The sequence below is a fragment of the Pezoporus wallicus genome, unplaced genomic scaffold (assembly GCF_028554395.1).
Source record: "Pezoporus wallicus isolate ANWC-B61680 ecotype Strahan unplaced genomic scaffold, APGP_CSIRO_Pwel_v1 contig_3847, whole genome shotgun sequence".
Lineage (NCBI taxonomy): Eukaryota > Metazoa > Chordata > Aves > Psittaciformes > Psittacidae > Pezoporus > Pezoporus wallicus.
In genome coordinates, this window is record NW_026639842.1 from 1,136,345 (window position 1) to 1,162,994 (window position 26,650).

At 42.7% G+C, this 26,650-nt stretch overlaps 1 protein-coding gene across 4 annotated transcripts in view; it reads left to right on the plus strand.

Annotated features, from left to right (window-relative positions):
* DIP2C (disco interacting protein 2 homolog C) overlaps positions 1-16,144 on the plus strand; it is a 320,043-nt gene extending 303,899 nt beyond the window's left edge. For all 4 annotated transcript variants that reach the window (XM_057416491.1, XM_057416492.1, XM_057416493.1 and 1 more), the window contains 5 exons: positions 4,538-4,595; positions 5,126-5,200; positions 6,367-6,541; positions 8,357-8,480; positions 13,005-16,144. In XM_057416491.1, the coding sequence (XP_057272474.1) occupies positions 4,538-4,595; positions 5,126-5,200; positions 6,367-6,541; positions 8,357-8,480; positions 13,005-13,257 (685 nt within the window). In that variant the 3' untranslated portion in view covers positions 13,258-16,144. The remainder of the gene's footprint in view (positions 1-4,537; positions 4,596-5,125; positions 5,201-6,366; positions 6,542-8,356; positions 8,481-13,004) is intronic.
* The last annotated feature ends 10,506 nt before the right edge of the window (positions 16,145-26,650 follow it).

Genomic DNA, 26,650 nt, shown 5'->3' on the forward strand with positions numbered 1-26,650 from the left:
TTTCTCAAAGCAACAGCACAGCCAGCTTTGAAGGTTTGCCCAGTTTTGGCATCGTAACATTGGTTAATACCACTCCACACGCTCCGGCCCCTGCAGATTCCCAAAGCAATAGTAAATAGCTCTGCTGACAAACTCTCTGATTAGTGTGAAATACTGGCATGCTGTGGAATGTAATTTGGAGAAGTTTCATCACCAAATGGACCAGATCTGAAAAGGAGCATAAACAAAATTTGCAGTTTCATATAAGATAGTTGGTCAGAAAGACATTGTTAGTGTATTTCAGTATCTCCTTTGCTGCAGTGATTGCAATGCCCAGTTAGTTATACCTTGCCAGTTTTCATTCTGAAGTCAGATTTCAGTCCTATGTTTCTATAGTGTTCAATTTAAAGGAGGTGAAATCAGTCCAATGCATTAAATTGTAACAAGGAAAGAAGTTCAGCACATGCTGATGTTGTAGCTGCATTCCTTATTAAATCCCAGTAGCCAGACTTTGAAACGTAGGCAGCTTTCTCAACTGTACAGCTCCTGTTAGACATTTTTTTTAAGAAAGAAAGACTTAATTCTTAGGAACAAGTGAAAAAAAAATAAACCCAAAAAGTTACACTGTCCTATATTATACTGTGTAAAGGCTACAGATTCGTTGTGTGTTGTCATCGCTCATAGCTTTGTGTCAGTGCAATGGTTCTTAAACATCTGCCTCTCCCCTCAGGTGAGACTTTTTGGTGGGAGAGAAGCTCTGTGTTTGCTCTACATTGGGTCACTCATTTCTGTTTTCCCTCTCAGCTTGGCTGCAAACCACCAGAAGGTGAAAATGTAGCTTTCCCACCCCAGGGCAGCATTTTTCTCCCATCCACTTGTTTTTCAGGCTCTTTGCCCAGGCTGGCTCTCCTGCCATGATCTCCTCTGCCCTTCCCAGCAAGACTTGAAGGCAGCAGAAAGCAGCAGGAAGGCTCTGTGCTCACTTTGTGTGACACTGTTTTCACTCCCAACAAAAAATGGCTGGAGCACTGCAAACAAACAGGACTTGTCCTTTCTAGACCTCTGCTGTCTGGGAGCATGTTAGGATTATTTGGGAATGTGGAGAACGTTTACCAACATTGTCATAAGAAGACTTTATTCTCAAAGGGTCAGAAGGGCCCTATGCTCTGCCTTTTTGCCTTTCCTGCCAGACCAGCCTTGATAGTGATGCTGCTCACTTGAGAGGGAAGTAAAGAAGTTTTCAATCATGTCTGTTTGTCAGTGGAAAAATGGAAATCTCTTGGGGAAGAGTGGGAACAATTGAATTTATTTTATTCTGAGGCACAGTAAAACTAATTTTAAAAATTATTATCTAATGTCCATAATTTATTCACAGTACTAGTCCCAGTAGAGTTAGTAAGACTATTACGCACTTAAAATTAACCATGCACACAGGAGTCGGAAACATCAGAATGTAATGTTTTACTTCACTTTTTGTAAATCTCTTTGTGGCACAATGTCTTTTATTATTTCAGAGCTGTTAAAGAGGTTTAACAGCATGTTCCCAAATGGATTGTGAGCTTAGCAGAAACTTTCTAAAAAGGAGCCCAAGTTCCTAGCGCTAACAGCGCCCTCACAGAAAACCTCCATGGAAATGCTGTTTCTATGTTTAGTGCACTGCCATGGTAAGTGGAGGAGTGTGAGGCAGAAAGCACAGAGTGGGAGAGGTTTGACACAATTGGAAACTGAGAAATTGCACCTTCTGGATCATCATGTGCTAAAAAATCAGGCAAGGTTAAAGAAAATAGGTGGAGAAGGGATCTAGAAGAATATGCTAGTGATAATAAGAACAAGGTGGGAAGCACAGTTGCTGAAAGCAATGAGGAAAGAGATTTTCAGATTTATGAATGTTGATTCATTTGCAGTAGTTTCTTCGTTGTCTATTGAATATATAGCTTTATATGTGATTTCTGCTAGGCCTGGCGTTCAGCAACACTTCACTGAGGCATGTCTTAATAACAGGATTGAGCAAAAGCCAGCAGTATCTCTGGGCAGCTGAACAGCTCTGACATACACTTCTCCTGCCCCAGAGGTTTTTTACTACTGGTATCCAGATAGAATTCTTTTTAAACCAATCTTAAATTCAAATAAAGTACTTCCTGACCTTTGTTACACCATCACTCTTAGCAATGCTTATGGCTCAAGTTTTTCCAGTTGTCCCTTTCTAAAGATTTTCTTTATTTGACAAATGTTGGTAAATAGTAAATAAAATCACTCTGTTAAAGGAGATATGAAGTGGTTAGAATGATGATTCAGCTACCTGTCTGCAAGTAGTTATCTAAAGACTGGAGATTTCAGTTTGGAAGAACTCAAAAGCATTTCTAGTTCTGCACTAACATGGGTTTTACAGAACAAAAATTTATATAAAAACGCAGAATGCAGGCATTATTAACAACTGATTTTTGCCATATTTGATTTTGTTTCCGTATGCAGTCATTTGTAAAGCCTGCGCTGCATACTCCTAAATACCTATGGTTTGTCTTGCCATTTAAACAGCAATGAAGTGTGGCTTATGTAGACATACCCCTTACAGACTAGCATTAATTTAGTCTTGCATGTACACCTTACAGTGAGGCTCCTGTGGCCTGGCTTTCTGCTGCCCTGTGTCTGTGTCCCTAGTTGAGCAGTTGGATGTTGTAGCTTCACTGCTTTTGCCGTGAACCCAGTGGTAGCCCTACAGATCTTCAGCTGGTGGGAGGCTCAACAGAAAATGTAGAAAACATTGGCGCGTGTGCACCCCTGTAAGACAGCAGAGGTTTAAGAAGGCAATACAGTGTAAAACAAGGACGGTGTAACATCAAAGGTAGCACACACAGAAGTGGTAATAAGTGCTTCAGGCTCTGTCTTGGGAGTTTTGTGGCAGTTGAACAAACGTTGGAAGGTGGTTTCTGTTATGTACCTTTCAGGAGAGCAGGTCAGGCTGCAGCTGCCTAACGGTGTCTGCACCAGGCAGTGCCCCTTGTGGGGCACTTTACATGCTGTCCCTCTCTTGCAAAAGCCGTCTGAAATTGCTGGGTTATTTGGGGTATATCTCTTTCTGTTAGTGCAAGGAAGTGATGTGCAATGCCTCAGGGCTTAGCCCTGCCCCGTTCATCAGTGCTGAGAGACTTCCCAGAACCACAGATAAAACACTGCTCTTTTTTCCTGCCGTGACCTCGACAGTGCCAGCTTTTATAGAAGACTTTTGGAGCAAAGAAATAGTAAAAAAAAAAAAAATAAAAAAAAGCTACCTTTTTCCATCTTCTTTATGTTTAGGGGCTGAACTTGCCAAAGCTTTGTTCTTCTCCAAAGGGACCTCTGGCTGAGGTCTCTGTGTCTCATCCCTCCTTTCCCAAATGGAGCACTGCGGTACTCTGTCTATAAAAAGACCTCAAAACAGTCCCAAAAAGATCTATTGTGACTGCTTCTAACAGAGTGCAGTTTATGATCAGTTTAACCAGATCCAGTTCTCCACCCATCTACTCCTAACTGTGTCTTCCTCTCTTACAGTGTTTGACCTTTACCTTTTACGGGTTTGGTTTTTAGGCAGCTTGTGATGGGGTTCTTTTCGAACCACAGAGCTGAGGGGAGGAAAGAGGTAAGAACAGCTCCTTTGCCAGAAGTCCAGATTTAGCTTGGTTAAGTGGATTATGAAAAACTGTTGAGGGGTGGGAAGTTTAAGGTTTTCATGGGCTGTTAGGACTTTTAAGTTATCTCACTTAGGATACAGTAATGCCTAGATGCTAGCAAATTTTCTTCAGCAATTACTGGCTGAGATCATCAGCTATTTTAGGTCTTTAAAGTGTCTCTCATTCTAATCTGCTGAGTACTTTTCCAAGGTTAAATGAGGGATTTCCTTCCAGACCATCATACCACTGAAGGAGAGCTGCCATTTCTGTGCCTTTAGTGGAAAAATAGGTTATCTAAGAAAGGAAGAGACTAGAAAGCCACATTCAGAGAAAGGGTCTGACCTCAGCAGTAATAAATGTTTTTCATTAAATTATTTCTTTTTAATATTAAAATGTTTATCTAACACTGTCCATTGAAAATAATTAAATGATTGCAAATGCAGAGGCCAGGTTATGAGTTGTTCAATATGATTTTGATTTTATCTGCTAGCTACTCGTGGAATGTGGTTGCTCACTCAGCTCACATGCTTTTGTGTCTGTGCCCTGGCATTTATGATGTTCCTGTGGGAAATTAATATTTTAGATCCCTCTTGTTGTGAGTAAATTTGTGCATGGAATTCCATTTACAAAAGTCTGTCAAAAACAAATAAAAGGCACCAACTACGTTTGAAGAATTTAATATTTAAGGAAATGTCCACACACATCTTTTTTTCATTATTTTCCCAGCTGTAAGTCTTGATGAAGATTAAATATTGGGCTCGATTATGTTCTACAGGATATAAGCTTCATCTGTTCCAAAAATAACAATAATCTCTGCAATCATTAACCATTCCTTTTAGAAATAAATGTTAATGAAAAGCAAATAAACACAACCATGTATTCTGCATATTATCTTTGCATGTATTTTACAGAGTTCGTTTAGTCGAAAGAGGATCTCCACATAGTTTGCCCCTCATGGAGTCAGGAAAAGTAAGTACCAACAGGAGATTTGAATTTACCTTTTATGATAAATATTTTCAGTAAGTTTCCCTGGTTTTCATCCATTTTTACATGGATGTGTTGAGGAAGGCTTTATCAGCTGTCCAGATTGAAGACCTCTCCTTACTGTTGAGGTTACAGAATGATGGTGGTAATTGATGCATTACTGCTCTCTCAGAAGCTGTACCTCCCTCTTGTATGCAAAAAAGCATTTCTTTCTTTTATGCAAAAAGAAGGTATTTCATCCTCTGCATCTCACTCTTGAAGCAGACAACCAATGTGCCACTAGTGAATGCTGTTTTATGGATGTAGACCTCCCTCCACTGAGAACTGGTCTGAGATTACCCGTGCTGTATTCATAGGCTACTGATCATTTGTAAAGGGATTATCCCTGCTAGGTGGCATCACTGTGGGGACAGGGTGAGTACACAGGACCAGCACGTGGACGTAGAAGAAAAGTAAGCATATGATTGCAAAAGCCACTGTGTGCTTTCTTACTGCCTCATGTTTTCTATCAATAGATCCTCCCAGGAGTACGTATAATTATTGCTAATCCAGAAACAAAGGGACCTTTAGGAGATTCCCATCTTGGTGAGGTGAGTCATGAAAACTTAACCTTTGTATGCTCTGAACTGAATTGCAGAGATAAAGCTCATCGTGTATGCCAGTGGCTTCCTGTAATATGTCTTACCAGATGCCTGGGTAAGAAAATTGTGAATTCTGCAGGTCTTTACACTATATAAAGTATGTAGGATTATATTTGTATCATTAAGATTGTTAGTAACATACTTGATAAAAACTAATAATAGCTCAAGTTTGTTAAAAAAATTGAAATGAATCTGCATTTCTAACTGTATCTTCTACTTGTTGCTTCACTAATTCTGATGAAAACTTACATGATAAAATAAGTTTATTGATTAGCCTAATTTCAGCTAGATGGGTTTCTAGTGCTATTCTCTTTATAATCATTGTGCTTCAATGCACTCAAGTACTCTCATTAGCTGAGTTGAGCAAGGCTGTATGTTTTTCCATTTTATGTTCCTAGAGAGAGAAAAAAAAACGAGATTTTCAATGAGCAATAAAAGATCTAATTAACAGAATTGAGAATTTGCTTAGTCATAATTAAAAACATGATCTGGGAGATTCATCTGTAAGATTTCGTTACTATGAAATTATGAAAATTTCCATGATGCCTTGAGTTAGGTGAAATGAATCTTTCTCCATAGGTGAAGGTCCCTGGCCTCGCCCATTAAAATAATCTTGTGTGTCTGGTGTTCATAGAGGATTTACTTTCTGCTGGAGTAAATAAACTGAACCAGGATGAGGGGACTGTGGAAAGAGCACTGTGGTCTATAGGCTCTTTTGAAAATTGCCATAACCAAGCAGACATCAGAGCTAGCAGAGCCATTCAAGGAGGCTGTGCAGGTCTTTGCCTAACCTGAGGCCAGAGGGCTGCAAGGCAGGTGTCCCTGCAATCATGAGTCCAGCATCCCTCTCCATCCCTCTCCATCCCTCTCCAGTCCCTGCAGTCATAAGTCCAGCATCCCTTTCCCCCAGGAACAGTCCTGCACTCTGACTTCAGCAAGGTTAGACTGAGGTCTCTGTGCCTAAAATTGGGTCAGCTACAGGTTCAGAAACAGTGTTAAAAGGCATTATAGTATTACCTAGCTATGACTAAAAATATTTGCATCTAGAATTTGCAATACTGCCTCTTTCTGGAAAGCTACTTTAATTAATACCAGTATCATTTCTTTGAACTTAGATATGGGTTCACAGCACTCACAATGCCAGTGGGTATTTTACCATCTATGGAGATGAGTCTTTGCAGTCAGATCATTTTAATTCAAGACTCAGTTTTGGAGACACACAGACTATTTGGGCTCGAACTGGCTATCTGGGATTCCTGAGACGAACAGAACTCACAGATGCAAATGGAGGTAAGAGTTTTCTTATCATCTGTGTCTGTCCATGTGATCTGGATTATTTTGAGGCTGACACTCTGTCTCTTGGCCTGCTCTACCCTATGTGTTCAATTTGTGAAACCCGTAGGACTGCAAAAAAGCCTCAGTTAAAGTAATCAGAAACTAAAAAAGAGGGCAAGATTTCCCTGCTGAAACAGTTGCTTTTCCTTTGCTGTACCTCAGGTGCTATAAATCCCCTCTACCACTGGCTTTTGGGCACTGTTAGTGTGCCAAGTGCTTTAGCTTTAAAAATATGAAATGCAGCTTAAAATGACATCATTTGCTCTTGAAGTCCTACCTGCAGGAACACATTTGTGCAGCTAGGAAAAGCTGTGTTGTGAGTCAGAGCCCAGTCCCTCCTGCGACAGCAACCTTCTTTGATAATTCCTCTGTTACAAACTTATTTACAGAAGCTGTCCATTTCTCAGATTTCCCTGTCTTTAAACCTGTGGGGATAATTACTGAAATGTAATGCGAACAGTAGCCTGCAGGAGAAGCTATGGGGGTTTTGGGGTTTCTGTTGGGAAGATACAGGGTCTCCTTGTTTTTATGACATTCCTTGTGTACACATGTAAGCAAACCAGCACCACCAGGCACAGAAAACTCTTTGGGAATATGTTACTTTCCTGTGATTTTTGCAGAGCACAGTGCCATGAATGGTGGCAGTCGAGGTTGCTGGCAAAATGCGGTTTCTAGCAACACCACAAGCACCTCTGTAAGTGATCCCAGGGCCCAGTATCCATGCAATTAGAATAGCAGCTACTCAGCCAAAGAGTGAATTCATCAAATCTGAAAGCTTTTTAGTAATCACTGTGGATTACGACTGCTGCCCATGTCCTTATGTTAGCATCTTCCTGAAGAGATTTGCTTTTGGTTGCGCAGGCTTTTTTCATTTCATAATGATAGCCTAGCCTTGAGAAAATTCAGGATTCTCTGAGGATATTGCAACTTAAGCATTGAAATGGCTTACATCTTCTCCGGGCAAAGAGATGCTAAGCCTCTGTTCTCACAGCTTCAGCTTCCAGTGCAAAAAGCCTTCTGTCTTTTATTACTGGTAGAGGTTATACTGCCATTACATTACCACCGTGCAACTATCTAAATTAATGTAAAAAGAGACAGTTATCTGCTTTTAAGTCTATTAGTGAATATTATTTCTTTATGGATAACATGCAGTCATTTATTATCAGCCTAATATATATTTTTAAGTGTAAGTTCAGCTTCTTTTATTTCTTGAGTCAATAAAAATTTGTACAAAAAGCATTATGCTCCAGAGCTTGCCATTTGACTGAGCTTTTTGCTATCAGAGTCCATATTCCTAGTTTATTGATAAACACTTTTGCAGTACAACTTAAGCATCAGTTCTGACTATCTCAAAGCTACTGGAAGAATATCATCCATACTGTTAGGGTTCAGTCTATCCTTTCTCTGTCAAAAGAAAGAAAGAGAAACAAGGAGCCTATTGTCTAATTGGGGTGCCTTAAAACAGAATGAGTCTGTTCTGCATCCACGTGGGAGAAAAACAGGAATTCATGCCAGTCTTTGAATAAAGACTTCCACCTTTCTCTTCTTCAAGTGGGAACAGTGTTTCTGCCTTCCTTTCTTCTGCTTTCTGCTCTGCATTGCACTTCAGTAATGGAAAATTCTCATTAGTCTGAAAATCATTTGGGGTTTCAGAAATTTGAGGATAACTTACCAATGTTATACTTATTTTACTTATTTATTAACGTGAGCATTTGTATAATTTAATGTGCTGGAGAATAGAATCTTTTTTTTTTTTTTCCTTGCAACCAGAGCGCCATGATGCACTTTATGTTGTGGGTGCATTAGATGAAGCCATGGAGTTACGAGGGATGAGATACCATCCAATCGATATTGAAACCTCTGTAATTAGAGCACACAAGAGCATCACAGAATGGTAAGGATTATATAACACCAGGGCCCTTGTATCTATAATGTCAGGGGGTTTTTTTTCAGATATTGCAATTGAGCCAGGAAATGGCCTGTCAGGATGGTCACGAGATTTGTAACCCCACTGTAAATATGTCCTAAGGATTAAACTTTTCACAAACAGTTTTAATGGGAAAGGACTGTTTTCTGCTAAGATAATTCTGGGGTTTTGTGTGTGGTTTTAAGTACAAGTGAAGGATTAGACTTGCAGATTGAGAGACCCAAACAGCTCAGGTAGGTCAGTAGCTATTTCTTGGAGTTTGAGTTTTATATTCTAACCAGGAAAAGCAAACTGGTGGGAGTTCAAGCTTTAGGAGTGCTGTTATTAAAAGGAGTAAGCAAGCAAACATTTCAGATAAATGAACACACTGATAAACTTTATTAGTGAACACACTGTTACTTTTGAATTGGTTATTAATCAATCAAGCGGTGATCAAATCAAGGTCACAATGCAAATGGAAGCAATGAGTTAGTAATGGTGTTGTCTTAATCAATGTATCACATTATCAAATGCACACAGCAGGTAATCATTTCCTGTGGCCGACATGAGAACAAATTGCTTTTCATTAGTTTTGCATCAGAGGACTGAGTCAGGTGGTTGGTTTGTTTTGATATAACCTCAGCTCAGCTCTTTTTCTTTCAACTAAAATGAACCTGTCGCAACAGCCAGGGCAATTTAGCAAGTATAAGACATGACTCTCCATTTCTCTTTTCAATCCTGGTTGCAAAGGTGTGGCCTGGAGCACTTCTTAATAATGAAGAATGAAGCACAGCAACCGAACTGGTTTCTTTAGTCCAAACACCTTGCTATTTTCTTAAATGTCTGTTAAAATTAAGGCAGTTAATTGCTTTGCTGACTGTAACTGAGGTTTTGCCTCATTGCCTCCTCCTTAGAGCATCATCACTGCTAGTATGGCCTTGTTCCAGCTAGCCATTACACAGGGTGGTAGATTCTGTGTCTTCATATGGACCAGTGTGAACGCTTCAAGGATGCTGTGAAATTTTCCTTGAAAATGTGTCACACCTCTATCAGCAGTGGATAGAAAGTTTTCTGATCTAGTTATGGCAGTGTTCAAAGCCAGGCTGGCTGGGGCTTCGACCAGCCTGGTCTACTGCAAGTTGTCCCTGCCCATGGCAAGGGGGTTGGAACTGGATGATCTTAAAGGCCCCTTCCAACCCAAACCATTCTATGATTCTATGATTTAGGGCAGCTCTTTTAGAAGATGGCCATAAATTCATAAATTGATGTGTTCAGCACTACCTGTTTGTCTGGGATTTGTGTGGCCTCAAAGTGTGAGCTCATGGCACACCACTTACTAGACCAGGTTGCTCAAAGCCCTGTCCAACCTGGCCTTGAACCCTGCCAGAGGTGGGGCATCTACAGCTTCCTTGGGCAGGCTATTCCAGTGTCTCACTGCTTTCACAGTGAGGAATTTCTACATTATATCTAACATAAATCTCCCATGTTTAAGTTTGAACTCTCTCCTGTTTACTAGCCAGTTAAATCTTTATATATGCTTTGTATATGCTTTTCTTTGGATGGGTGCATGAGCCTCTGTTCTTCTTCTTGGCTGCTGTTGTTTTGGTTAGAATGGCCAATGAAGGATTTAACTGTATCAATACCTATCACAAACACCAAGTACTAGGTATGTCCAGTCTGTAGATTGTAAAAATAGCCTCAGCTTTAAGAAACACACGCCTTTTTTTGTAGCATTCAACAGTTCTGAGGAACACGGTGACTTGTTGACTAACATGTGATCCTGCTGTGCAACTTCTGTCATTGAGGACCACATCTAAAAGGCCATTTAAAATTATTCTTGTCTCTTAAGAAATTCTAACACAAAATCAACAGCCTCTAACTCCGGACCTCCTGTGTCTCTATGCATAACAAGCAACAGAGTGGCACCATCTGGTTTTATTGTGAGGTGTAACTACGCCAGGCATTTTTGACAGTGTTTTTAATACTGCAGAGTACCTTTAGAAATAATGTATGTGTATGTGTTTTAATTAAAGCACGTTGTTGACTCATTTGAACTTCAAACCCTTGAAACAGAAGCAGAATGTAGTTTCCCGGGATTTGCTAAGAAGTGTTTTTCTCTCTCTGCATAATGGCACATAGGTAAAGCTACAGAAGGTATTTGGAGAAGAAAACCATTATGAGCCTCTTTTTCTGGTGGTGTTTAAGCAATTTTCTTGCTTTTCCTGAAGCATTTGGTGGGATAGAAGCAGTAGGAGGGACCATTCCCGTCTCAGTGCACTGGCTGTGTTGCAGCTGTTGGGTGTGACTCCATAGTTTCCTGAGAAAGTGCAGCCTTCCTGGGTGCCTAGTATTTTGGTTTGGTTTTTTCTTACTCATCTGGGCTGCAGAGTTAATGTATTCATGTGTGATACGTGCTGGCCAATTTAACTTAATCTCAACCGGTGAGAGCATAAAGCACAGTATTTCTTTTTACTCGCAGTGGTCACCAGTGAGTTACTGTCATGACATATGAAATGAGTTTTACATTAATTCGAAATCTTCTTAGGAATGTCAATGGTTCTAGGGCTTAATAGAAGCTTCATGAAGGTTTTGGGAACCAGTTCTGGGAACTCAGAAAAACTAACTTCTCCTAAGCTTAGGGAGCTGCTCCCGAATCTCGCCATTAATTGCTTTCCCATGTAACAAGGTAACAGTAGGTGTAAGGCACGGTTTCAAGTGCAAACTTATATTTTAATAAAACCTCCCCAGGCTTTTTGGCTACAACATACATAATACTAATTTCGATGTGAATGCAGCAATCCATAAAAATTCTAGGACCACTCTGAAGATGAAGACCTGTGCAGACCATTTAACGTTAATGTTGACTTTGTTGATGTTCAACATCAATCAAAACTTTCTAGAATGCCTGTGAAAACATAGTTCCAAATTAAAACTCATTTTGTAGCAGTACCGAGTCAAAAGGAGCCTGCAGAGCTTTGCTTTTTTGCTGCCCATTAGTTTTCCAGATCGATAAACACGTAAGAGTTCAATCAAATTAGTACTTTGGCGGGATCTGAGAATGATTTCTTTTTTATTAACACTAGGTACTTTTTCCCTAAAGTGCATTCTATTGAACATCAACATAGAGCACATTTTCATAGCTAACTTTTCGGCAAAGTAAGATATGTTACCAGAGTACAAGGTTTTTCAGAATTGTCTTGGTAGACTGAAACAGCGCACTTCTGTCTCAATCGTTGACCTTAGGGTAAGCAGCTCTTCTTGAATTTGGCTTATATGCATAATATATTCTAACTTTCAGGTGCTTAGACTCAAGACAGTTCTGGGAAATTATTCCCTGATTTTATAAGGTAAAGCAGGGTAAAGTATAGGGCTTGATGTAGGAGATACATGTGTAGAATATCACTGTTTATGCTATGGAATAAGTTAGAAGAAGAAATAAGCGTCAAAAGTACAAGGAAGAATGAGATTACCCTTTGTGGAGCCTCAGTCCTGCTAACCTGTGAGACCTCAGAGGCTTTGGAGATATATGTAAGCGGGGAAGAGGATGGAGGGAAGCATACACCAACTTTCATACCATCCCAGCCTCCATATATGGGAAGATAAATGCATTTTTCCTTAGCCAGAAAAGATGCCCAGTAGCAGAAACCAGAATTTACCTGCTTCAGCTCAAGGGCTTAACCAAAATTTTGGACTCTTACACAGGTGGTTTTAGTAAAGAGAGAATAGTGTTCCCTTGACCATCTCACCTGTTAATAAGGGATGTAAAAACCACTGTCCCCTTAAACCCAGCAGAAATAAAACCCAGCAGAAATAAAACAGATGGAGACACTGCTTATTCCTGCATAAACCAACTGGTCCAGAAGAGTCACAGCTCTTCTGTGCTGAGTTCTGACCTGCCTGGGCAGCAGCCAGCCCAGTCCAGAAGGCACGTGCTGAGGAAGCCCCCTCTCCAGTCAGCTGGGGACCTCTGTGCAGCCTGCAGTATGCCACATAAATGTTCCCAGGGCTCCACACCCCTTTGCTAGGCAGAGTTTATCCCAAAGGTCTTTCAGCTTGGGCTGTGTTCCTGCTGTTCCTTTTGGTACCTCCTCTTTTAAGCTCCTTTGCTCTTCTGGGCTGCTCTTCAAAAAAACCCCAGAGAAGACACCTCCCTGCACACATCACTCATGCATGCCTCCATGAGCACAGCAGTGCTGTGACAGTTCTCTGGCTTCAGAGGGAACAGCGTGTTGTCTCACTACCTCCCAACATGACAGGCAAGGATTAGACTCGAGTTTCTGTGAAGTTTAGCCTAATACTTAGTGTTGCAGCAATATTAGAGAGCTAGCGGAGCAGTTGTTCTGCCCCTGCCTGCAGACATGTTGTCTCTCACTACCTACACTTTGTGGTGAGCATGCAGAAGGAGCCCAAGGAGCTGAAACAGAAGGTAACCAAGGTGGAATGAAAAGGGTGAAAAATAAAATGGGTTAAAAGGAAAAACACCACTAATACCATTTGTTTTTTTTTTTTCAGTGCGGTGTTTACTTGGACAAATTTGTTGGTCGTTGTAGTTGAGCTGGATGGATCAGAGCAAGAAGCTTTGGACCTGGTTCCTTTGGTCACCAACGTGGTCCTGGAGGAACATTATCTGATTGTAGGGGTGGTGGTGGTTGTGGACATTGGTGTAATTCCTATCAACTCCCGTGGAGAGAAACAACGTATGCACCTACGAGATGGATTTTTGGCAGACCAGCTAGATCCCATCTATGTGGCCTACAACATGTAGTCTTGTACCTTAAAGCTTCCATGGACTTTACTATAGATGTATAAAATTTTTTGGTGTCCACTAAAAAGTGTGCAGATAAGATGCTGACACTCATCAGAATGGAACTGTTTCTATTGCAACTTTTCAAAGCAGTCACGATTGGCAGGAAATCAAATGTGAAATGTTTTCTTTTACCACTAAATTTTAGACAAGAAGGACTCTGGGGTAAGGCCCTTCAGTGTGTTGGAAAAGCCCATTTTAAACTTTTCTTTTTGCTTATTGGACAATACTGCTTTTTGAGTAACTGTGGCTTTGTATTTTACATTAAGTAAGCTGAAGTAGATTTTTGTTTTTTATTCTGCCCTCCAAATGGATTCTTTTCAAACAATTTGCATACTAATACAAAGAATTGTTTTCTTCGTTTGTTTTATTATGTCATAAAGAGCTGATGAATACAGATCCGTTACTAACTTAAGCCATTTTAGATCCCACGTCTTAGGAATCTATGTAGTGGTACGAGGAGAATACCCAAAGTAGCACCTTTCAATTAGAAATCTTGCAGCTTTCTGTCAGAGATGCTGAAAGCCCAAAGGCCAAAGAGCCTTTGCTGTTAGCGTTAGAATGGAAGAAATTTATAAATAAGGTGTATTTCGGCGATGAACTTGCAAATATCTTTGTACTAAACTAAAAAGATAAAATAAGTTAACTACTTCTTCTGTAATTATGTACAAAACGTTTAATTTATTTTGATCTCTTTAGAAGTATAAAAGAGAAAAAACATTCAAGAATATTAAACTCTTGAGATGTTTGCTAATATAAAAACAAAGTGTTGTATTATCTTGAGTGGATAGTATCACATCAGATATATATATATGAAATATAAATTCACTAATGACAAAAGATTTTAAAGTTTAAAATGCAGTACTTGTCACTTGCATGGTGTCTCCCACTGTAGATAATCAAATGTTACTCACAATTTTTTTGGAAGAAAAAAACAAAAAAAGCAATCCTGGATTGCTAAGTATCCCTGTCAAAAAGAATCCTCTAGATACCAGCAAGTGGAATTATTGCTGCCTTTAAGGCAGTGAATGAATTTAAGACTAAAAATGCACTACAGTAATTTTCTTTTCTTTGCCATGGAGGCAACAATAAATATTCGTGCTGGCATGTGCATACACTTGTTAGACTTAGAAAAGGCAGGTTGAGGAATAGCACTGTTGTCTAGCTGCAGAACTTTGTTGCACAATTTTTCTCATTGTTTTAGTTGGTGTTTTTATTGCTATAAGGAAATGTTTTGGGGTTATTTGCAGAGTTATCAGTTTGCCTCTCAGCTAGGACACGTAGCTCAGTGGCCAGTGCATCCAGTTTACATTTACAGGAAACGATTGTTTCGGTGGTCTTTAATTTATTCCTCAGCAGAGAGGAGTGTACAGTCACTACAAGCGAATTGGCACGAGCCGTGCATCTGCTAACTAGTCCCTGACAGCATTGAAACATCAGAGGAACCAATCTGCCTGTTGAAAGAACGGAGGAGTCCCACGGTCTCCAGGCCGAGGCCGTCGCGGGAGAAGAGTAGGAAAACATGCATCACAGCTGCCTTCATTTTGCTACCTTTGGATAAAAGTGAGGTGTGATTCCCCACTTCTGTTCTTTTCCCTGAACCCCATGCCCCTGTTTTTTAAATCCTTCCCCCTCCTTCATGTGGTTGTAACTGAATTGACTTGTTTGTGATCAAGAGTGGGATTTACCAGCTGCAGTCCAAGAATGCTTTTCTTATTGTCCCAGATGACGTACATGTGCTGGCTCTCATTACCGGATATGCATGACTAAGATTGTGGCAGGGCAAATGTAATCATGTTTATATCACGTATAAGGGAGTCTCGATGCTGGGTGTTTAAAATCTGTTTAAAAGGTAGGGACGTTTTAGTCTGCATGTACAGTACAGAGCATCTTGCCACATCAGACACGTTTTCTTTCTGCCTTCACTGTCCTGTGAATAGCCCCATTCATGCTCTGCAGACCAATCCTATATTTTGTCAACTTCATTTTCTGCTCCCTAAAAAGAATAAAATCTGTTCTTAATGGCAAGTTGTTGTAAGGTTTCAGACAAGATGTTGATTGATTACAAACATAATTGCAGTGTGTGAACTAACTTGTGAAGTCCTGCTATCGCTGATCTCAGAACTGCAAAACAAATCTTGCTGTCGTTCAAAGCATCACTTTAACCTTCACGAAGTCAACTTTGCATTTGTAGAGAATAAAAGAACTGCAATGCAGTTGTGAAACGCAGTTAATAACAGCTCTCTTCTGCAACCTGTCATCCGTGGTTGTTAAATCCTGAGTAAAGAGAAATGATAAACTGAGTTTCTGGTTTTGTTGTGCAAGCAAAAGGAAGGAAACATATAAGCACCATCAGACTGAGCAATAAAGAAGGATTGTTCTGTATTAGAAACTGTACTGTAGATAAACCATTCATGAGAATGTATAAAATGTTTGTCTTGTGACCTTGTGCTTTTGGAGTCAGACAAAACCATGTAATCAACTTGATGCACATGCACAAAAAAAAAGAGGGTACACAATGAACATTTAAACACAAAACTAATCAAACAGGAGCAGATTCCTCATGGTGCTTGTTTATTATATATATTTAATCCTGCTTGACACTTTACCCAAGGGAAGACTGTCCCTTTTATCAGTTGAATGTTAGCAGCGTTATTTCATAGAGTGTGGTGACTGGTTAGAGAAATTCATGTAACTCAGCCAATCACAGTTTCAAACAAAAATTTTTATGTGCAAAGGACAGCAACCTTCTTGTATGTTAAACCACCAGTACGCTTTGTACATCTGTGATAACGCCTGTTTTATATTCAAATGAACAAATAAAAGCTTTTATTTTTGTTGCTCTGAACATATCAGTTTCTTAATTAGTCATCTAAAACGGAGCTCCCGAGGCCCACGGGTGCTCGGTGCAGGAGCCTGGAGAGCTATGCTGTAATTTTATTTTGTTTACCTCTCTTGTTGCATAATTTATTAGTACAAATCATTCTACTTTTAACTTTTAATGTTTGAATACTGGTGTGGGCATTTCTTGCTGGAAGACTTTCATATGGCGACAAATGGTTTTTGTGAAATGTTTTTTAATTCTTTTTAATATATTCCAATATACTGTTCACAGTTTTGCTGAAAGTGTAAAGATTATTGTAAAATCGGTAACATTTTGTGAGAAGCAATAACAAGCATTAGTACTGTAAAACCCCGCAAATTTGTCACTTATGGCTTTTGTTGCAAGGTCCTGCGACCAGCGTCCTGCTAAGCAGTGGCTTAAGGAAGTTATGGACCCAGGTGTTACATCTCTGCTGGAGCTTTCCACCAGTGGGCAAACTGCTTGGTCACACGTGTGGGGCTAGAACCCCTTGTTGGTTTAGAAACCTTGGACGACCAGATGAAACCCCAGGGAAATGGGATGTGCCAGTATCCGTTGGCTTCTCCAAAAATGCTGTGATTTCAGAGCTGGCTCTGAGCAGCAGCAGCAGCCCCTGAGAAGAGGCCCTAGCTTAGATTTTCCAAACATGATTTCAAAGGGTGGAATTTGGAGTGCTTGTGTCTTTCTAGCCCATCTGAGAAGTTCAGGGTATAAAAGCTTGTCTCTGATGGCTCAGATTTCAGGTTGCTCGTCACAAGAGTCAGGTGCAGGTTGGTGGACCTGCAATTTTCCAGAACAGAAAGTGCAGCACAAGAAGTGTGGGAGTTAAAGGGCAGGTTAGGGGCGGCAGGAGGAAGAGGATGGCAGAATGGCAGCTGGTTCCTGATTGGATTTTACAAATGATTCTATAAAATGAGAGAAAGGGTTTTACTGGTTTGGGCTGATGTGATTCAGGTATTTAAAAGGTCAAAATATTTCAAGTACACATCTTAAAAATGGGTTTTGCAAACAGGGGTTGAAACAGTGCAAAGACGGTGGGGAATCTCAACAACAAAAAATGGAGTAAGGTCAGAACAATTTCATGCACAATAAAAGCAGCGTAATGTATCATCATCAGATTGATATGAGCAAGGTAAGAACAGGAAAGCTTGTTAAAAGACCGTGCAGCTTTGTGTGTGTGTGGTTTTCAACACAAAAATTGCTTTATTTGCTCCATCACTGTCATCCCAGGCGGGGAAGGGGGGGACGTGCACAGAGATCAACAGCAAATCCTCACCAGTCACTTGTGAATGGAATCACAGGAGAACAGGTTTGGGGGAATGTCTGACTTTTACCAGCAGCTTTCTTCAGTCAGCAAAAACCTGTTGTAATAGGAAAAGATTTTGGTTAAAACTGGCTGAGATCTGAAGAGGAAAAAACAGAACCAGATCCGACATTCTGAAAGTAGAAATTAATCATTCCATTTGGGGATAAAATATGAAAGTTCAACCTGAGTTATTTTTTGATATCCAGAGTGAGTGCTTCTTTTGGCAGCCTGCCTTCCCAAATGCTGTCATTCATCTTATCATGATCAGCAGGCTTTCCTTTCCAGGATATTGGAGGATATCACCTTAAAGCTGGTCCAGAAATCCTTTCAAGGCTTGCCTCAGTTGTGCTGTACCTCACTGAAGTCAACATCCTTGAAACAGAAGCTTTCCCTTTCTCACCCAGCAAACCAACATCGGCCCGTTTCTGTACATTTTTAGCATGCATCCTGATGCTGAAAACTGCGTTAAAGGGCATCTAAAATCAATCATAGGTTCCCTAAGCAGGTCATGCTGCATCGTGCCAGCCACGATCAGCACCAGGAGTGCTCTTACACTGCTTTCTGGGCTGCATGGACAAGATTTTTTCAAAGCCAAGAAACTGTTGTATTCTCACAACACAATAATTAAACCAAAAATGATTGTAACATATTGTACAGCTTGGCCAGCTAATGGGCTGGCCCTAAAGGCACAAAGTTGATCTTGGTTTTATTTCATGCTTTGATAGGTTACATTGACAGGCTTCACAGAAAGGACTGTCCTGTGGAAGGGACTGAAGGAGGGGTTAAAGATAATGGAAGCACCACAACAGGGAAGGGTGTCCACGTGTGAGTGGCAGTGGGACAGGTGTGGAGATGCTGGGGAGAGGCACTGAGAATCGCTGTGCTGAGCCGTCACTGCTGAAGAGAACACTGGTGGCCGAAGCCATAAATGAAGGGCAGGTTTAGGAAGAGCATTTGGTGTAGAAGGGAGGTAAGGCTAGAAAAGAGAAGATTGTGCCTATGGAGGTGAAGGTCAAGTAACTGGGATTCCCTAACCCAGTGGTTCCAGAAACCTGATTTTAGAGGTTTACGTTTTAATTTTCCCACCTAGGGGAGCCCATTTTAGGTCAGGGAGCTCCAGGTGTGGGTTCAGAGCCCTGCTGCTCTTAGCACCCAATTCAGTCTGGCTTGGGTGAGCACCACCTTCTGAATTCAGCCAGGGGGGCTTTGGAATAAGACCCAAGAGTGGAAATGCATAGAGGACAGATGTGCAAGATAAGCACAGAGGTTATCCCAACCCGAAAGGTGCAGGAAACTAAAAAAACAAACAGGTCAGTATGAGGGAAAGGCAGGACTGAAGCAGGGAAGTGCTGAGGGAAGACCGGGGTAAGGAAAACAGCTGCATGCAAGAAGAAAATAATGTTTCCATGAAGCAAGGTTGGGAGGGGAGTACGGCATGGCCAGTATCCATGGAGCAGAGGAAGACAAGAATTTGAGCCGACAGCTGCCCAAAGGAAATCAGTGACTGAGGAGATACAAAGGAATTAAACTTTCCATTGCAGGCACACATGCTTAGTAACAGTCCAGGATGCCTCTCACAAACGTTTGGGTTCAGAGAGTTCCCTGAAATCCACAGGAAGGTGATTTTTGTGTGTCACCTTCCCCCCACGCCACACACAGCTGCTCACTGGAGTGAGGATACACACTGGTGCGCATTTGCTGTGCTTGTGGCCTGTGGGGTGGGGTGAGCTGTGCTGCAGCTGCAGCAGCTCAGCCCAGGCTTGTGATGGGGCAGTGATGGAGTGCACAGCCCACAGATGCCTGGGTGCTGCAGGGGCACACATGGTCCTGGAAACTCACAGCGCACCCCACCAAAGCAGGGTGCAGGCCTGCAGAGACTGAATGAGGAGCGCTTAAATCCTTCCCTTCCCTCCTCCTCCAGCTCTTTGGTCAGTAAAGAGACAGAAAAAAGCAAATGAAGTGTGGCCTCAACTATAATTATTTTTGTTCTTTCAAAGGATGGAACAATCTTTTCATCTTGGGGGAAGCCTTTTAACAGACCAAGGGGCTTTTAACTTTTGTTTTAAGCCATAATATATTATAAATGACTGATAGAGATCACTCCGTGCTGAAGATTTTCTAACAAAACCCAGATTGTTCTTAAATGAAACCTTTCACTAAAATGTTCCCATTTCCAGCAGATCACGTAACGGAGCCGTACCCTCACTGCAACAGCAGCACAACTGCGTTTTTGCTGTGCGTGCATGCAGACACGTGCACTTCCATTGCACTTCACTTACAACTACTTCACTTACAACTTACACCATTTACTTCTCCTGCACAGTAAAACCAGTGCATCTGCAGCGGAGAGACAGAGCCAGGATGCACGTGTCAGTCCTGACGTGACAAAGTGTAATGTTGGAGAAGAAAGCAACCAGAGACACGGGTTATAACTGGGCTCATTGCTTGTCTGACTTAATTTGAGGTAAAATATATTTGTTCTGTTTTCCCAGTTTTGATTCGGAAATGCTGAGCCATGGGGAAGGTAACAATTGATCAGTGGACATGTTGAGAGCACTTGCTTGGTGCAGGGCTGCACTTCAAGTCATACTCTTTGAACAAAAAAGAACAAAAAAACCATGGGCCCACATTTGATGTTGGTTTGAACATGGATTAACACTGTGTCAGAGAGAGAATTTTCATGGGGGTCCTTAAAGAGTGGCAAGAGTTAAACGGCTTCCTCGCTGTGCCTGGGTGCTCCCCTTAGGAACTGCACAAGTATCTTGGAGGGCTCTCCTGGAGTTCAGCGTGATCAGTCCCTCTCCGCTGATGCAGAGCTCATAGCCTGCACCTCAGTTCGTGGGGAAAGGCCAGGCTGCAGGAGCACCCCAGTCTCAGTGTGCCCCATGGGAGGCGAGTGAAGCGAGGAGCCCCAGTGGGGTTGCACACAACCTCTGAGGTCAGAGGGATGTGATCATGCGAGGAACTTGAGTTCAGTAGATGGGAAGAAATTTGTCTGAAATTCCCTTCAGGGCAGCGTTTGCTCCTTGAGTGCCCTCGCACGGGAGCATTCCTGCCCTGAACACGGGATCAAGGCAACCAAACCGTGGACTGAAACATTGCTGAGAAAAATACAAAAGTAGAGGATAAAAGAAAGTCAAAACAAAAACCAAGAGGATCCTTTCTCAGCCCCAAACCCCACGGTTACTCCTTTGGATCCTGTTCTCCACTTCCATCCAGTGAGCCCTACTGAAGTCACATTAATCGAGATTGTAGAGGTGGCCCATGTAAAAGATGTTCAGGAATGTCCTGATGGGTGCCTCCAACCCTGCACCTGAGCTGTGTGTCCTGTGCAAGCAGAGTCCCCACTGACTGTCATTGTGTTGTAAAGTGACTGTTAAAAAGGGTTGAGGTGCCGAGGTGAGAAAGGAGAGATTTCACCCACATATCAAATTGCCACCCCATCATCCTCTTGCATCTTATGGATGGGCAGGAGAAAATGGCCCTCCTCTTCCTTCTCCTCTTCCTCTGCCTCCTTCTCTTGCTCCTTTGCCTCTCCTCCTCCTCTTCTAAATGCTGCTGAAATCACTTTGAATGTCAGCCATAACAACTGCCATTGTGCAAAGCTCCTCCAGGCTCCAGGAGCTCTCAAGACTTTAGTCCTCAATCAGTCAAGTTGGAGGACCTCGAATCACCATTAACTGTCACAGTGATTTCTGCCCTGCCGTGCTGAGGCTGATGCACAGAGCACAGCTTCTGCATCAGTATGCAGCCTTCTGAAAACAGACAACAAACAAAACCCAAGGGCTGCTGCAGGACAGGGGACTCTGGACATGGCTTTGCTGCACCAAATGGTGACTATAGTAAGCGGGAGAGATGGAAACATTCCTTCTGGCCAGGGGGGTCCTGACCAGAGATCAAGGTGGGGGCTGGCTGTGGTGGCCAAGCTCTCCCCAACGCCTGTGGGGCAGAGGCAGTGAGCAGGGCTTGGGGAAGGACGGTGGCACTGGTTATGGGGGAGGCACAGGCTGGTGTAACTCTGCCCAGCCAGCCGCCATGCTGGGAGGGAGGTGCTGGCTGGGCCACACCAGGCAGTGGGCACAGGTGGAGAGCAGCAGACCGGCCTGGGCACGTGTTCAGGAGGCCTGGAGCTCTTGAGCTTGACTTTCTGGCTGCTCTTTCTCTGCACAGGCCTTTCCTGCAGCAGCTGATGCTTATTATTGTCAATAGCTTTCTCAAGGAGGCTCCTGCACCGGGCCAAGCTCAAGGTGCCCCAGAGCTTCCTCAGCTGGAGCTGGTGGCAGAGCCATCGCAATGGCACGGCCCTGCAGGACAGATCCAGCTCCCCGTGGCAGGGACCAGCTGTGTGAGCTGCCTCCTGCTCCCATTCCAAGACCTGAAAATCCAGCGTCACCCACTGACTGGAGTGAAATACAGACCCAGGGCCTGGGTCCTTTTTGCACCTACCCGAATGCTGCACAGAGGCTCAGCATCCGCACTGCTGGTGGGACAGGGTGAGCGGTCCTGGGCTCTGGGTCAGCATCCAGCACCCACTCCCAATGGCTTGCTCAGCACAGAGCAGCTTCCTCATTGCTGTGATGGCCACTGTCATTAACACGACAGAATTAACATGCTGCTGGGTCCAGTGTCCGCAGGAAAAAATAACAAGCAATTGCATTACTGAGCTGCACATCTTTCATTTCTTCGGGGGAAAAAGAGGAGGCTTTCTGGCACTGATGGCCATTACAGACTTGTGAAAAGGCTCTGTCGCTCATTCAAGTGTTGTGTCAGCCAAGGAGATTCTCTCTCTAGTGCATAAGCCACGCATGGCAGAGTTCCTGGCTGTGCTTTTTCTTAGGGAGGGAGTCAGTGTCGCTCCTTGGCAGGGATGAGCCTGGGGCTCCTTGCCTGTGCTGTGCTGTGCTGCCTGTGCCACTGGGGCTTGGAGGCCTTATTTTGCTCCCTCCTGAGAGCACGCTAGACCTGCACAGCTCCTGTACATGGATACGGATTACTCCTCCTAACAAGGACAGTTAACTGGCTGCCCTCATCAGCCCAGGCGTGCAGGCGGGGTCCTGCCTCCTGATGGTGTGGCCCCCTTTTTGCTTTCAATGAAGCCGTTTCTCACCTGGAAGGCTCTGTTAAAGTAACAAGAGTGCACTGCTGTGCCCAAGCGTGGTAGGACAGCGGCTCAGCACCCGCCTGAGCGGGCTAAACAGTGCTCTTCCCATGGGAGCAGAAGCATAGGGGGCAAAGACCTTCCCATGGGAACAGGAGTGGAGGAGAGGCAGAGACTGAGCCACCTGCAGTGGCTGGCTGCCGGAGATACCTTTTCCATTAACAAAGTGGTTAAGAACAAAGCAGTGCTCTGGCTTCACTAACAAACATTGCTGTGTGCTGCAGAGGTCCTTTCCCAAGCACTAGTAAAGCATTTCATATAACCAGCTTCACAGTGCCTTCCCTAGGCAGAGCTCTAGTTTATTTTTAGGTACCTCTCTGGGGCAAATCCTATTTCCATTGAAGCTTTACGCCAGCTTAGTTTTCACGTCCAGGGAGTTAACAGAAGCTGGCTGGTGGCTTTGTAAACACATTGCTCTGCCTCTTAGCACGGCCCGTTCTCCCTCTCTTGGCCTTTCTTCTGTATTATCTTCAATTATCAGACCCCCTCTATGTAAAAATGCTCTGCAAAGCAGACACCGTGCTTAATTTCAGCCCCTCCATCGCTGCTTGCCTGAAGGCATCTTTCCATACTGCATTACTGGCTCCAGGGCCGTGAGGCTGGAGAGGTCTCTGGGCAGGTATGGCCGTGGGGAGCAGGATCGGCAATTTAGAGTTAACCTTCTCTTGGTTCTTTTCCTGATTTTACAATTCTGAACCTTTTGCAACCCAGCATTTCTTTCTTAAAGAGCATTACTCAGGGTCTAGCATGCTTCTGAGCCTTTTGACATCTGGAAATAGGCTTTATTAAGGTGAAATATGACAGGTTTCTCAGGGTTCTGGGAGGTTTATGAAAGCATTTGGAAAGCATATGCATGGCTTGCATATGTGCTCTCTCTCAGTGCAGCTAAAATTGGCTGGGTAGCCCCTAACTACCGGTAACAAATCCCAAACATACCTCACATACTCGGTCATTTAAGATCTGGAGAGTCAAATGAGCCCTGAGCTGGGCAGCTCACTCCACCTAAAGGAAGCAGGAGGCAGAAACCACTGCACCTCCTTAGTAAAATAAATACAGTAATAATAATAACGATGATGATGACAAAAAGATAGCAACAACAAAAACCAGACAAATAATGCTTTTAAGACCAATGCTCTACGAGCACTAAGACAGAGGCCTATTGGCAGTGGTGAAGACGCAGGCAGCAGCTCAGAGAAAGCCCTGCTCATCCCAAGAGTCCTAGTGGAAGGAAATTTGCTGGATTTGGGGCAGTCCAAGGATGAATAGCCTCCTCCCCTTTGCAGAGATGGTGGTGACAGGGCCCAGCATGGGACACGCAGCAGGTCATAGGGGACCCATGTTAAGCAATGTTGGTGGGAAGCTGCCGTGGCATTTCCGAAGTATTTAACCTGATTGCTTCTGATACTGACCCTATTGGTGACAGCTGAACCAGCAACCGCATGAAGGGAGGGCAGCTGGGGTTGCTGGTGAGCAGAGCCATGCTTGGGGGCTGACTGCAGTTATCAAATGGGGAGAAGACCTGGGAAAGAGAGCGCAAGGGGGACGATGCTTCTTCCTGATCCCGCTTTGCTGGCTTGAATCAGCATAACTGAGTCATTTGCAATGCAGGCACGCGCTGTGCTGGCTATTTGTATTTAATCGAGCTTCACCACGATCAATGGATAAAATTTGCACTCAGGTAAAATGCTATGACTCGTGTAAGAACAGAAAAGTTTGGAGAGTAAAATAATAACAGAGGCTTTTGAGGGACATTCAAATATTTAAAAGATTATTTTTTTTTTTTCTCCTGGGACTTGCAGGCCTTGCAGGTCTTAATTCCCACCGGGAAATGCTTCATTTCCACAGGGGTGCCAATTTCCGGTGTCCTTCCTGCAGCCCTGAAGTCACAATGGGGCTCCAGGACAACCCGCCCTCTGTAGCTCATCCTAAAACGTCCCTTTCTCTTGGAGGTGGCTGTGGGACATGCCCTGGGAGCATCAGCAGCAGCCTGAGCCCTTGGCTGCCTCCAGCCTATCACTGGAAGCAAGCTCTGGCTTCAAAAAAAAGCAAGGAAGACAGAGCTTCTCAGGGCTGTGTTTCTAAGAGAAGCACTGCCGCTGTCCAGGCTGCAGCTGGATTCAGGGAGCCCTCTCAGTCCCCTCACATACAATTATTTCATTAACAAAACATATGAGAGGCAGGCTCATGGCTGAGATGGAGAGGAGGCAGAGTGGGGCCACTGCTGGGAGGAAGCACAGGAAGAAGGGAGTCTGCAAGCGCAGGACCCAGCATTAAAACCAGAGCATGATGGACATGACCCTCAGAGGCTGCTGGCTCTGAAGGGGCTGGAAAGACTGATTTTTGGTGCCAAGAGCTGTGCTAAGCGCTCAAGCCCTTGCACAGACCCAGCAACTCACCTTGAGTCAGGAGCAAGGTCCCTGTGAGCAGAGGTACAGCTTCCCCCATGCACAGCCCTGGTCTGTCTAGGCAGGGACAAGTGAAAACAGCGGACACACGTGCACACCCCAGGACATGAGGACAACTGGCCAACATCAACACAGAACTTCCAGTGAGGGTTTTTTTTTTAAATACATTTATTAACCAATGTTAACACATTAAATGACTCTATATATTGCTAGTCAGAGCAGCTTACAAAATGCCAGAATGCATCATAAACTGGACAGCCACAATGAATAATTACAATGTGCATAGTGGCTAAGCTCAACACTTTAATATAGCTTTATGATTTGCAGAAAAATTAATTTTAAATCATGATTCCTAAAACAATCAATTGTAATTTTACCTAAAACTTATACAAAACCAGGCCACAATCTTTTTTTTTGTTTTGTTTTGTTTTTTTTTTTCTTTAAAACACACAGTTTTCACGCTGTAGTAACTTGGAAATGTGCAACCGTGTCAACAGAGACAAAAAAGCCAAAGTAACACGAATCTTACTTTCATGCAGCTATCAGTTAAATAGTACATATTCTGGAATGATTTTACACCAAAAATATTTCCACAATAACTTGCTTTCATAGGGGTGGATCGAAGTTTTGGAACTTGTAAAGTAATCGAACAAGATTGTTTTTTAGTTGTGAAGTGTTTTACAGTCACAACACAGAGGCGACAAAAGTTAAGTACACATTTATCAGGCAATAATGTAGCTATGGTAAGACGAGTTACCATCTACTTCCTATTTTTTTCCAATCAACTTACCACTTAATTTCTGCAACAGATTGGGCATTATTTGGCAGCATCTAGTCAATTAACTTAGATGACCACTGCTAAGTAAAGCAGATCAGGATTTCAGTGGTAGTTCACAGAAGTCTGAGTTATATTTTCATCTTTACAATGACCCTGACAAATCCTAGAGAAGACTTTTTGAAAGGCTTTCCTCCTGATTCTTCAGCTTCCATCGTTCCATCATGTAATTGCTTTCAATAAATATCAAAGATCTAAATAAATATTTACAAATTATTCCTCTAACTTCTCAAAAAATAGCTGGATGATTAATGGGCATATGACTCAGTCTAAGACCAGTCTTTGAGAGGAACTAAAATGTGGAGTCACTTGAAAAGAAAAGCTATTTAAGTAAGCTTTACATCTATTTAAAAAATTGTCTCTGAACATGGATGCAATTCATATATCTATATATAAAACAAACAAAAAGAAAATAATTTTTCAACTATCGATCCATTCCTATTGGTAATGCTTCTTAATCCAGACATTCCGCAAAATACAGACTTTTTACAAATCACGGCATCTTTAATACAAGAAAATTAACATGCATTATTCTTCATTCTGAGTACAGTGATGGAGCTCATTATTAGGCAATGACCCATTACTACAAACATAACGGCTTCTGTGAAACTTAAGTGCTTTTTCTCCTTTTATTATCAAGTTACAATGGACCAGGCGACACCAGATCATAGGCAGTCGAATGACGTTGGATTGGGGGGCTGAAGGGGGACGCAATAAACAAATTTGTATGCCTCCTCATTCCGTGGATGAATAAAGGTAGTTGGGTTTTTTTGTTGGATTGGGTTGG